Source organism: Carettochelys insculpta, chromosome 16, assembly GCF_033958435.1.
Source record: "Carettochelys insculpta isolate YL-2023 chromosome 16, ASM3395843v1, whole genome shotgun sequence".
NCBI classification, from domain to species: domain Eukaryota; kingdom Metazoa; phylum Chordata; order Testudines; family Carettochelyidae; genus Carettochelys; species Carettochelys insculpta.
Window position 1 is genome coordinate 30,703,224 of NC_134152.1, and position 14,112 is coordinate 30,717,335.

Sequence of the window (14,112 nt, forward strand, 5' to 3'; positions counted from 1 at the left end):
GAGGTATACATTTATATATGACTCCCCATTTTACAGGTGAGGAGAAAGTTACTTTAAGATAATTCACTGAGGACTTAAACCAAGGCAATGCCAAGCTGGTAATGAAACACCAGAGTTCCTGCCTCCATTCCCATACTTTCCATGTACTAGATAAGGGTCTCCAAACTTTGGAGGTGTCTCTCCTTCCTCTTTACGATTACGGACCCCCTCCCCTACCCCTGACAATTAACAGTCCTGTAAAGGGGACAGCAATTACCCATATGGAAAAAAAGTATTAGAAATGTATTTTCAGCTCCTTCCAACACAATTCAGCAGCTGGAAAACGAACCACCACCACCACATGACCAGTCAGATCACCAGCATGAGTCATAGACCAGCATTCCAATATCACTGCACTGAACCATGTTTTTGAACATTTCAAACTGTACAGGCTCCTGCAAAAGCACATCTGCATGTCTAACAGCAAGCTTGCCAGAGCTGCCCTTCAGTTCTCCAAATCCCCTCAAAACAACAATTAAGTTCACTTAAGGTACGCCTCCCCCTGCAAAAGCAGTCTATACCCAGGACCTTCCAGCATCTGAACTGAATCATCTCCATATTCCATAACAGTGGCAGAGAAAATGCTAATGTACTGCCACGCCGCTCAGAGGGATGGAAGAAAACAAAGAAATCTTTAGCTTTGAAAATCCCTGCCCCTGTCCCCAGACATACTAGACCTTCACATTTTCTGACCTTACACAGAGCCCGTATAACTCTTTCCCAAAGCAAAATCACTATCTTCTTACTCTGGAATAGGGGTATTTTAATCTCGTATTTGCTGGATCCGGGGGTATTTTCTATAGTGTTAGACACCTGGATTTGGGGAGACAATACCAGCGTACAAAAGAGCTGCACTGTGTGAACAAAAACTCTTCCATAGAGCTAGCAATGAACTAGCTAGCAAAAATAACCTCCTCTCAATTTTACTGCATATCTTTTTACCCTCACAGTTGCAGATAAAAACACAGTCGAAAGAGTCAATTATTGACCCCATTTGAAGGTATATTTGTACAAGGACTAAAATGGTAATGCTGGAAAAATCACATGGTTAAAGACTCGCTGATGTGGCATGGTAGCTTTCATGTTCTGCTTACACATCATTTTCTGTTTTTCTCTCCTTGTATTTTATTACTAGAGACAGTTGCATGAGAGTAGGATCTTTGTTGCTTAGAGAGCATCTGCTCCTGCTGCTTATCCTCTTCCTGAAGTCATAATCTTACGTGACATCAAAATCGTTTCCAGAGCCACCAATTACAGTGTCAGAGGATTATGACTTCAGGTGGGGAATTAACAGCAGGAGCAGATGCTCTCTTTAAAAAACCCCCAAAGATACCATTTTCATACTGATAAAACACAAGGGAAGAATAATAATATGACAGGCAGAATTGTTGCTAAATATAAGACTGTTTTCAGCATTTTCCACCAGGCATCAGTTGCTCTTTGGAAAATTACTGGGGGTTAAAATATAAAGAGAATTCACAGAAGGGGTATGCAGCACAGAAAAGGAGCAGGAAGAGAGCTGCAATATACGTGAGGAATAGCAAAGCTCTGCATAAGAAAAGGATATTAAAATTCTAGCCAGCGCTGCAATGACATCTTGAACAGGCATGTATAATGAGAAAAGCGGACAGGGGATTTTTGCATCCTCCTAAAGATCCCCCATGGCACATAGATGAATTATATAAAGAAATGCTTTTACAGATGTGAGAGCCCAGTATAACACAAAAATGCTTGACACATTATAGGGACTTTATTTCCTCAAATGTTGGTACGTTTTCCAATAGCTACAATCCCAAAGGAGAACGCATGCTCCTAGAGGCCATAATAAGCAGTTTTATACACAGTTTGCTAATGTAGACATAGTCTCTTCTGGACTTAATCCTAGAAAACAACCCTCAAGATGGGGTAGTGCTACCATCTAGAATGCAATAACAACGCCATTTGCGTAGAAATTTTGATGAAAACATAATAGAGGAAAGCCACAGTAGGTGACTTAGAAAGTACACCAAATACCTTACGAAAAAAACAGTGGGAAGTCTCTATTGAATGAGAAATACTTTGTGGGATGGCTGCCACTCTCAGAAATGCCAAGTGTAATTAAAAGCTTTATTTTCAAAAGCAGTCCATGGTTCATGCACAAATGCCTCTCATCATGTGAGCTTCAGAACACCACAAGGGGCTCAACAAGACTTACTCAAGAACTGCCAAACATGCAAAGGCCTCACCGAAAGAGAAACCTGCTTAGCCAATCAGAAAGCTTTGAATTGCTCTTCTGGGGCACAATCAGCAATCCATATTCACGAGGGATTAGTGGTCTGTGAATGAGCTGCAGTTACTTGTGGTAAAGGAGGAGAGGCTCAGAGTTCGACATCTTCAGGTTTTCACATGCTGCCAGATGTTTGTTTACATGAAGTTGTCTCTTGATTTATCATGTAACTGATTTGAAGTTTCAATCATATAATCAAGATGGAAGAAGGGGATTAAAAATACCTTCCAGAATACCGACAAGCTACCATTTGTACCACGGAGTTAAGTTTCATCTGTCAGCTTCTTCGCATGCTAAAAGGTCAGGAGAACACTAACTACACAGTGCTCCCATACCTTGCCCATATAAAAGCTGGAGGAAGAAGGAACAGGAATATACCCTGAACAGCCCCTGAAATCCCACATCAGCCCATTTCTCACTTACCTCCGTAAAATGGACTGTTGAAGATTTTTGCAAGCGGTGAGAGATTCTCCCATAAACATATGGCACATGATGACCTCACGGCAGTTGGCCATGAATGACATCACCGCGTCAGATTGCAGAGTCCCACTCCGGGAGATGATACAAAGGCGCTGAAGAGAAGAACAATGACTCAGTGCCTGGAAGAACTGGGCGTTAGCACTGAAGTATGGCTGCTCTAGCCTGCACGAAAAACACAAACCAGTCAGAGGATGAGTTTTAAGTCTGCTGCTTTAAGACAAGTGGGGGATGCAACATTGGTATGGGGCTGTGAACAGTGCAATGTCTCTAATTTACCCATGTGTTACTCCCACTTGGAAACGGCAGATGGATTAAGAAATCAGGAATGGCCTGGCACTCTCACCTGAGTGGGAGCATTACAACCAAGGTAGTATTCCAATCTCAGCTCTCTTGCTTACAGAGTGCTACCCTTTACCAATGAGCTGATTACACAACCAGAGATTAAGGGAGGCCCAGACTTGGCTATCTTGCATCTGATCAGAAGACCAGTAGGTGGTACAGACCATGTGGCTTGCTCCTCCAGCAGACCAAATACTGATCAAACTAGTCACATTGCTCTCCACAACAAGCTCAGTCTAAGACTCCAGGCAGAGTAGACCAAGTATGTAAAACTGTTTCACAATGGACACTGATGGAGACCAGTGTTCCCTGCAAGCTGTGTGCTTGTGCAGGCACTCAGGAGAGCTTCCAGTGCTGCCCGGAGAATTAGCAGAGCGCCCACAGCTAGATTTGTGTTTCTTCTGGTGGTGCAGATTCACACATCCCTCAGTGCATGTAACTAAATTTGTTCCACACATAGATGCCAAAGATTAGCAAGAACATTGGAGGAGACCTATTGCTTTTGAGCCACCTGGCTAAACACCTACGAGCACTCCTACATCAGTTAAGGGGAGATGCAGAAAGAAGAGGGGTCAGAGAAGAATCTCTCAGCACCACCTTCTGTGCAACCTCTTCCATATTTCACGTGGTCTGTAGAGCTGGTCTGAATTTGATTAAGTAAAGGCATCCAACAGTCATCCTGCAGCACATGGCCCATTTTAGAAAGGAATGTGTCAGTCTGAAAAGTCACAGTGGAAATTACGAAATACCTCCCTCCCCTTCAGAAATTTCTGGAAACTATCGGTGTCAGGGCTGTATCTCTCAGCCTAACCAGATTCCGTATGTACAAATAACCATATTACAGACATGCTCTCCAGTGCAAATGGTCAGTGTCACCAGGAAGATACAGCTGCTCCGTCCAGGTTTGCTACAAGGATCTCAAAGAAATTACGAGACTCAGTTGTTGGGTCTGCACAGCCAGGAGCTTGGAGAAGTCTAATCCATTATCAGAGAGGTAGCCGTGTTAGTCTGTATCTTCAAAAACAACAAGAAGTTCTGCGGCACCTTATAGACTAACAGATATTTTGGAGCATAAACTTTCATAGGCAAAGACCCGCTTCGTCTGATGCGTGGAAACCCCCCACCTCATGCATCTGATAAAGCGGGTCTTTGCCCACGAAAGCTTATACTCCAAAATATCTGTTAGTCTATAAGGTGCCACAGGACTTCTTGCTGAATAGTAACAGAGAGGAAGCCATGCTAGTCTATACACTATCAAAACAAAAAGCAGTCAAGTAGCGCTTTAAAGACTAGCAAAATAGTTTATTAGGTGAGCTTTCGTGGGACACACCCACTTCTTCAGACCATAGCCAGACCAGACCAGACTCAATACTTAAGACACAGAGAACCAAAAACAGTAAGCAAGGAGGACAAATCAGAAAAAGATAATCAAGGTGAGCAAATCAGGTTTTGTAATCCATTAGCGGATAAACACAGGCAATCCCACTCAGAACTGGATATTCTCTAGCTAGGCTTTTGTGGTACTCTGAGTTATCTGAGCAACTCTTCATCCTGGTAAGTGTTAAATCATATTTTGCTAGTCCAGAACTTTCTGTCGGGTACAGAATGGCAGTAAGGATGCTTGTGGCATGGTGCTTTTATTTGATAGTTACTCAGCTATTCACCATAAAGGTGAGAAATATCTGCTTATCACTGAAGATGCCACATTAAACTGTCTGATTTTCACAATACCTCACCATTCAAATGTGAATCTGACACAAACACGCATTGGCTCCCATTTTCTAGATTAATAACTTCCAAACATGGGCCTTGGAAGTGGCAGAAAAAAGCATGCTAGTAATACTCTATTTTATTCACTAGGTGACGCTGCTGCTTCGTAATATCACCTGAAATTAATTTATAGGGTTACAGAAAATTCTTGAGGGCGGGGGGAGTTTGGAAAAAGGACTGGGTGTAATTTCGCTATTAACAACTTTATTGCCAGGTTTTGAAGGTTAAGCGGTTCCTCCAGATAACACCTTCCCCAACACCACTGGGAAAGTTATCACATCTTAACGAGGGTATTCCGTCACTACCAGGCAAGATGAACTGGGAGACAGGGGAACCCTCACAGCCCCAGAGCTGGGAGCTAGCTGGAGCGCCGAGCCCTGCCAGCCTCCCCAGCCACAGGAACCCCAGCTGGCAGGGAATTTCCATGACAAGTCCCACATGCCCAGAGCAGGGTTCTTTCTAATTTTTCCATACATGGATGGAATAAATTTTGCTATGTGCACCAAGGCATGTGTGGATGTGCATTAGCCATGGGAACACAAGTGAGCAGCTATGTCCAGCGGGATATTTTTGCACAAATGCAGGAAGCGGGACTTGTCATGGAAATTCGAGAGTGTCTCGCAAATTGCAGGACATCTGGCAACCTGACAGAAGGTGTGCATGGCCCTTCCCTCACGGACTGGGCACTCCCGAGGACAAGCATATCACAGTCCTAGGATGCAAAGTTCTCTGGGCCTAACCAAATGAAAACGACCATTGCACATCCGATTGTTTTCTCCAAAGACTGGCCTTGCTATTCAAGCGGCTCTCTGGGGAGATGGGTAGCTTCTCAAAGGCCAGGTCTACATTAGAAGCCCTTTGCTAGTATAGGAATATCAGTATACTAGACTGGCAAAACACTCAGAGCAAACACAGCTATAATGACAAAATTGTGCTTTCTACTAACGTAAAAGCACCACCCAAGAGAAGCAAGCTTTATCAGTAAAAACACAACTTTGCCAGTATAGCTGCATCTGCACTAGGGATTTTTGCTGACCTAGCTTCAGTAGTCAGCAAATACACCTCTGTCCAACTTTGTTGTGCCAGCAAAAGTCCCTTGTGTAGACAAAGCCAAAGAATAAGTCGCTCTTCTGGCTTCTAAAGCCACTGCACCTGCTATGGACAATAAACATCAGTCAGAGCTCTGAACCCAGCAGCCTTCCCCCATACAAAGAGGTTTTAAAAATTCACAAGTTCTATTGACTTAAGTGCCATCTTTAGAGCTCATGTAGAAATCCCACTGAGAGAATTTACACCCTTTCATTTCCATCACTGTTATTTAGCGATAGTGGAGGTTTCTCATGCATCTGAATGAGCCTGCTACCTTTTTTGGTGAGAGGTGAAGCACTCAGACTCTATGAAGAAAGGCCAATTCAGAAGCAGCAATGAATAGAGCTTTTGGAGAGTAAATGTTCTGCATTATCAGAGTAAATACCAGCTCAGAAAGCTAACCAGATGTCTGATAAGAGATCAAGAGAGAAGAGATAGTGCTCTGCAGGCCAACAGTTTAACTTGTAATGCTCTGCACTGTCCAGAGAGAGCCATAGGAATACATGTTGCACCGCTCAAATCCGGTATTCTCTCGTCTGGCAACATCTGTTGGCAGCCAAGAGAGTAGCGGGCTGGTGCAGAAGCCCCAGCCCCTGCCTGCCCTGTGGAAGTGGAGATGGAGAGGATGCCCTGGGGCTGGGAGCCAGAGCCACTGCTTTCCCCGTGGCAGAGCGGGGGCCAGGAGCAGGAGCCCCTGCTTGCCTTACAGCAGCAGGGGCTGGGAAGCTACTGCAAGTCAGAGTCCCCTCCTGCCCCATGGCAGCCAGAGCGGGCAGGGGCTGGCTGGAGACCCATGGCAACCTGGGCTGGAGCCAGGGTCCCAGTGAGAGAGGCTGGGGCTGCAGCAGCCCCGGAGCACAGGGCTGTCTGTGTGCAGCAGCCCTACACCTCCCCTCATCCAGCAGAACCTCTTGTTCAGGACCTGTCAGGTCAGATAAGGGAGATACAACCTGGATGTCTTCCCTGGAGTCCACAGGGGCTTAAGAGTATACAAGCTAGCTGGTCCTGTAGGACAATACAGGACACACCACCTACTCCCACCTCCACAATCCTGTTATTTAGGAGGAAAACCCTTGAGTTTTCAGGCCATCACAGCTACCTTCTGTGGGACCTGAAAGCTAGTATATTGTTCTTATATTGGTCCAATAACTTCCCTCTCCTCCATACACCCCCTTTTGAGACATGCATGAATAAAACTGGAGATTAATGCCCTCACCTGAGATCCCTCAAACATTTGCAGTGCCTCAGCATGTCCATGAGGGCAGACATATAGACCACTTTTCCCATCATGCCCAGGTTGGCTAACGAGAGAGTCCGCAGATGCTGGCACTGCAATCCAATGCTAACAAGCCCAGAACCAGTGAGGATATTAGGCAGCTGTGCTAAAGTGAGGCTCTGCAAAAAGGTCAACTGGCCAATGGCAGCCACCTCTGAGTCCCCAACGCTCTGTGCCCGGCTGCAGGGGGGCAGTGAGTTCCGAATTGCTGGCTCGTTCCGGGGCATGGCAGAGGAAAAGCTGGACCCAATTAGCTCCAAGTGTTTCAAAAACAGAAGGTTCTTCAACAGAGTCCAAAACACAGAGGACTGAGACTTCTGACTTGACAGCTCCAAGAAGTTCTTGGTGTATGTTGGCACTGCAATCCGGATTTTCTTTCCAAGGCCTTGGGGCACCACATTAGTCACGGACCGCACAGGTGGCCTGTCTGAGTTTGTAACATCTGTGATGGAGCAAACTGGCAGTGCCAAAGATAGCAGGTGCCTTAGCCGTGCCAGGAGCTGGCACAAATGCTTCCCTAGGCCTTCCGAGCTGTGATGGTGGGCAGCAGAAAGGTTCAGATGCCTCAGATTGCAGCAGGACACAACCAGGCTCTCCAGAATGCTGCTGTCAATATCATCTTCTGCCTTCCGAAACAAGGAGTCAGAAGACAGACAGTGAATGCATCCACTGAGATTCAAACTGGTCAAGCTTTTGAGGTCCTTCCCACCATTAATAACCCGCAGGATCAGGTGGGCACCAGATAAGGTGCAGCGGCTAAAGCTGAAGTAGAAAGGATTGTTGAACTTCAAGTGCTGAAGGAGGCCAGATCCATTAATCCAGGATTTGGGCAGTTGCAAAGCATCAAGGCATACATTTCGGGCCATGGAGTCCAATAGGTTTTTAGTGGCTCCACTCTCTGCAAAACTGCCAGGGGCAGAAATTAGAAAGGCATGAAGATTCTCTGGGGTCCGGTCACTTAACACTGCCAGATACAGCCTCACTACCTCCTGATTGACATAACCAGGAGCCAACCTGGCATAAAAGACACGAAGGTTCTGGTAGTGGGGGACATTACTTTCACCCACCATCAGCTGGCCTGACAAAATGAAGCCTTCCCGGGATCGGTCTAGGATCTCAAAATAGAGCAGCAGTTTCTCAAGGCTGGTGCAGCATGGAACCACGCCGTACGATGGCGTGTAAAGAGTCTGCTTGAGCTCCAGCACGCGGCTAAGTGTGGCTTTACATTCACTGCTCAACTGGCTGGCATCGAAACCAGGATTTACGTCGATTGCCAGTGAGCGCAAGTGCTGGAAAGCAGAGAGCAGCTTGGAGAGGCGGAGGGAGGTGAGAGGGCAGCCAGACAAGTTCAGTTTCACCAGGTTCTTGCATCGTATGATATGGTCAATGGTGGAACTATTCAGCCAGTAACAGCCAGCCATGTCCAGCTGGTGGATCTCTCTTCCAATCTCCCTCATTAGCTGTTTCACTTTGTCCTTGTTCACCTGTATTATAACATAAATTGCTTCAGTAATATTGAAGACTATGCTTAAGTATACTGCCTCCTTTCTGTGCCTCAGCTTTCCACCTGACAATGGGGACAATGACACACAGCCTGCGCCGGAGTATTCTGAGAGTCTTGGAAGAAATGCATACTGTTAAGTACTAAGTATCATACTGTTGTAACTGTGAGTAGTTTATTTTATCCTGCAGGCTCAGGATCTTGACAATTACATTTCACTTAGTTTCAGGTTTGAGTCTGCATTACTGACTGGCCCTGACAGGTGCCAAGTGAAAAAGACTGACAGAAATTGAGGGCATTCATCACCTCCAGCTGCAGGCTTATGCCTGAAGAACTAAGTATCTGGGAAACAGATCAAGTTGACAGAGGAACTGCTGCTTCTCTCTGCTTCATCCACTTTAGATGAAATAGGCTCTCTCCCTCTTATACAGTTTGAGAGGCAGTCAACTAAAAAGCCTTCTACCTTGAAGGTGTTTTTTAATACTCTTATAATTACAACACTTAAGATTTTTTTTATAACCCAAACAGTCAAAAAATATATTTGTCCGTTTTACTTAACTTTGTGCATTTGACAGCACTTTGTATAAACATTTCCCTCTGTTTACTGGGAGTTTCACTAACAGGAAGAGAAAGAAATTCTTCAGAAATATGAAGCATGATATCTTAGAAACACCACCTTGGGAAGGCAGAATTGATCCAAGCTACATTTAACTTTTTTTAAAAGTTCCTTGTTTTCAAGTTGTTACTATATCTTTACAAATCCCTACATTTCAAACACAATTTAGAGTTTTGTAAAATTCTAGGTAAACGATTTAGAATAGAGCTGATATTGTGAAATAGTTCTAATGTACACTCGAGATAGGAATTTAAAAAAAAAAACAACCCAGCTCTGCAGCTAGCTATTTGTACCACCACTTCTGGTTTTAACATTGGCTCTCTGGACTACAGCCTAAATCTCATGACATTATATCTGTGGAGGAGCCATATGAACTGTCGTAAGTTTTGAGAAATCCCCCTCTTCCCTCCAAGTTAGTTAGGACAAGTAAGATATAACCCTTTTTATGGTTTGTTTTGTACTTGTAGACATCAGTGTCTTCATGCTTTCAAAAGTAGCCCATACTGGCTGACTGCTACAAACCCCATGCCCCATCTGGCCACGAAACCAGCTTCTCCCCACCTGATAGTCTTTATGTAGTAGAACAGTGTGGGTTAAACTCTTGTCAAGACAAAGGGTTGCAAGCTTCCTGCATGTTCTCTTCACATTCAGAACAAGGTCCATGCAAGGAACGTAGCTCAGGATGTGCAAAAGGATCTCGTCTGAGAACTCCATCAGGTTGATGCCGTTACTGTCCCCCACACTACTCTCTGCACTCAGCATCTCCTGAAAAGAAAGCACAGCACATCAGCTCACATGCCTCAGGGAGTTAATGAAAGACAGAAGAGAAAAGACTGATCTGGGAAAAATCAGGATTTATAAAATAAGCAGAGGTGGAACTGGATTAAGGTTCACATATTGAAAGATGGGTACTATTATCTACAGAGCCAAAATTTGCTGTAGATCAGATTTTGCAGTCCTGCCTTGCCAGCATGACATCATCTCCTCCTTGTTTTGCCAATTCATCAGCCTCCTTCTGAGTGCTGATCTAGAAAGAGAAGAAAGCCTCTTTATGCTCATTCTGCTCTCAAACTTCATTGTTATGATGTTGTCACTAGTTAATTTCCAGTGTTGCCCAAGACCTGCTTTGCAACTGGAAAAGTGATTTCCTTCTTCTTCAGAAATGCTACCTATCACCTCTATTCCCCACCACCTCCAAGATGTACAGCCTAAATAAGAGCCTCTTAGCTTGCCTCATCTTTTATGCTACCAGCTGCCTTCAGTTTATTTGTACATTATATGTCAGAAGCTGACATCATTTGCAACAACAGAGACTGCATGTTCTCCCTATAATTAGTGCAAAGCGATATTCTCCCTCACTTTTTTCCTTTTTATTTCCCCCCCGCCCTTGAGAACACACACTGGGGCAAGAATTCCTAGCTAAAAGACTATTAATCCCATCACTCATCAATACTGCAGCAGCCATTGGGAATTATTCTGTACCAGTGATGCAACAGTTTCTTTCCACACACCACCCCCCACAAGCCTGAGTGCATGGGCTTCACAGCATGCCTAGTCAGAGATAAGAATCAAACAAGATTATTCAAGATCCTCACAGAAAACCTGTCCCATTGATGTCAATGGGAGTTTTGTCACTGATTTTGACAAGGTTCAGGATTTCTCCTCTTGTCTTTCATAGGGCTTGAACTTAGTTTGCTGAACTGACTGAAAGCAGTGCAGTACCCTAAATACATACGATATCTGAGTTTGGGACTATGGACATATTCTGTTTTGAGAGCCAAGACATACATTTTCTAAACTGGGAGAGAACATTTTAAGCAAGTACCAGAAACAATGCTCAGCCCACCACAGATATGGCCAACCATCCCAAGAATACACTGCCCCACAGGTAGAGCACTGAAACAGCTGAACACCCTTAATGATCATTTCACAGTGTGTATGCATTTCTCATGGATAATGAAAGATGCATGAAGCAAAGATCACAATTTATAAATTCCTGCTAATTCATACAAAGAATTCAACTACTAGTAGGATCCTAGACTACTCTCTTTCCAGTTTAACTAAACAACCAGGCCTCTCGCACTGCCCACACATAGAAATGAAAGGTCAGCTTGCAAACTCCAGAATTCCCCTACCTTGATCAGTATAGACTAACATGGCTCTCCCTCTGATACTTGTTACCTGGAGCTAAAGCTACGTTTCATTCGTTTTTACATTCTAATCCTTTCCATATTGCTTTCATTCATTCTAACAAAAAACTAGTGTGACAACTATCCTTGGATCTCAAAAGAAAACTAAGTCAAAAGAATATCAAGAAAAGTAAAACAACACAAGGATGGAAGAGTGAAGGCAGAATCAAACACGTACAGCTCCAAGGGATCTCAAGAGGTTATAAAGTCCAGACCCCTGCCCTGCAACAGGCCCACATAAAACTCTGACATGTGTTTGTTGAAACTATTCTCAAACATCTTCAATTAAGGGCATTTCACAACCTCTCTTGAAAGCCTATTCCAGATCTTCACCACCCTTAGAAAGCTTTTCTCAATAATAACCTGCATGTCCCTTGCGACAGATTAAGCCCATTAAGCAATGAACAGAGAAAAACTGACCCCAGTCCTCTTTATAACAACCCTCAACATATGTGAAGACTTATCAAGTGCCCCCTCAGTCATCTATTTTTAAAACTAAAAATCTCCTGTTTTTTTAACCTTTGCTCAAAGGCCAGGTTTTTCTGAACCTTTTATTATTTGTGTTGCTTTCCTCTTGACTCCTTCCAATTTGTCGGCATCTTTCCTAAAGTGTAATGCCCAGAATTGGACACAATACCTGAGCTGACATCTCAACAGTGCTAAAGAGGGTGGCATAATCACTGCCTCTGTTATATAAATTCTCCTGTTAATACACCCCAGAATATAACCTTTTGCAGGCCTGTGTCACATTACTAACTTTCATTCCATTTGTAATCCACTAGCTGCGCCCCGCATCCTATTTAGCGGTATTACCACCTTGCCGCTGTTGTTCCTCATTTTGTACTCATGCATTTGATTCTTCCTTTCTAAACATAGGGCTTCGCACTTATTTTTATTGACTTTCATCTCCTGGATTCCAGACCAGCTCTCAAATTTGTCAAGGTTGTTTTGGAGTCTAATGCTGGCCAATAAAAGGCATGTGATCCCTTTCCACTGGATGTCCTCTGCAAGTTTTACAAGCATGCACTCTGCTTCATGAGCCAAGTCATTAATGAAGAAATTTTAACAGGACTAACTCTGGGGAGGTCTGACCAAATACGTCCTCCAGGACTGGCAGCAAACTATGGAGAACTAATCTTCGGCCTTTCAAGCAGCTGAGATGCCCTTTTCATCATTCCATCTGGACTGTTTTTTTCTCTAGTTTGCTTATGAGGATGTCGCCTGGGACGGTCCCCAAAACCGCAATGGAGGCAGGACAGACCAGGCTCGCTGCTGGCCCCCTCCCCGCTAGGCCAGGAACGCTGGGAAGGGGAGGGAAGGCGCCAGCCTGCATGGAGGTGCCCCGCCAGAGTAATGGGCGATCACTGGTGGGGGAGGGCTAGGAGACCTCAGTCCCCCCGGTCCTCTCAACGCAGGGCCCAGCAGGGAGACCGCGGGGGGGGGGGGAGCACACAGGAGGGGCCGTAGGAGGCTAGAGAGGAGGGGTGGTCATGGGGACCGACCTCTATCGTCCCCCCAGCTCCCCGATTTTACCTGTCCCGGGTCAAACATGGTCCTCCCCGTTACGGCCGCCTCCAGAGCCCGAGTCGCTCAAACAAGCCGCTTCCCCGGCTTCAAGCTCACCTCCGCGCTTCCGGCGCACCTCTGACTTCACTTCCGCAGACGTCCTTTCTCCTCGCCGAGACCCCTGCTGTGTCGGAGAAGTCTGAGCCGCCTTGTTAGGAGTGGCATTGGCACACGTCCCGTGCCGCCATCTTGTGTGTGGCAGTTGCTGTCCCTTTCTGGCCGCCATGTTGGGAGTGACACTGGGCAATCCCTCTTCATTTTTCAGCTGTGCTGTGGGTTACAGGAAGAACTGTCGATACCCATAGCCTGAGCCAACTAAACTGCTAGGAAAAAACTCCCTCCTCCTGCAGCCCTAAGGCTTTCAGGATGTTGCCAACACCTCTAAAATGAATCACATTCTAAAAATCACAAGCTTGGGTTAAAAAGCAGGAGCTATTAAAATAATACATGCCAGGCGTCTTTTCATTTGTCTTCTACTTTCTGAGCCTTTAGGAAGTCATGTTTTCAAGCAGTTATCTGCAGCTAATAACTTGCTCCTTTTTAGTAAATCTTCAAATTAATGAATAAAGTTTTGAAACGTACTTTATCTGCAACAGGGTTAAATAAATGCTTTCAATGAGAGAGTAGCCTGAGACAGCAGACAGACAGGCCTTCAGGCAAGGTCCTACACACCTTAATAGGGCTGAAACCAATATGAAGCTGCAGAAATTTCCTGGGGTCCCATGGAACCTAATCTGACCATTGCAAATCTCACCATAGTTACTGCTTGTCCTAAAGCCCCAGTTCTGGGATTCATGGGATTATACAACAACTGTGTCTTTTCCTAAAAAATAACACCTCTGGAGACTATACAGTAAACTTCTGACTTACACGTAGGTTGCATAAGTCAAATTTTGCACAAGTTGTGGAAGCCAGGAAACTGACCAGTGCTGGTCAGTTTCCTGGCTCCTGGGACTTGCAGGGAGCTGTGAACCAGGTGGC

General features: G+C 45.0%; 1 protein-coding gene across 3 annotated transcripts in view; it reads right to left on the minus strand.

The window, feature by feature from the left end:
• Nucleotides 1–13,193, minus strand: part of FBXL18 (F-box and leucine rich repeat protein 18) — a 144,087-nt gene extending 130,894 nt beyond the window's left edge. For all 3 annotated transcript variants that reach the window (XR_012647767.1, XM_075010898.1, XM_075010899.1), the window contains exons 1-4: nt 13,099–13,193; nt 9,938–10,141; nt 7,200–8,743; nt 2,729–2,947 (exon numbers count right to left, since the gene is read on the minus strand). Coding sequence is in view for 2 of the 3 variants with exons in the window: in XM_075010898.1 (XP_074866999.1) it covers nt 2,729–2,947; nt 7,200–8,743; nt 9,938–10,141; nt 13,099–13,116 (1,985 nt within the window). In the remaining variant the exon portion in view is untranslated. The remainder of the gene's footprint in view (nt 1–2,728; nt 2,948–7,199; nt 8,744–9,937; nt 10,142–13,098) is intronic.
• Nucleotides 13,194–14,112: the final 919 nt, after the last annotated feature.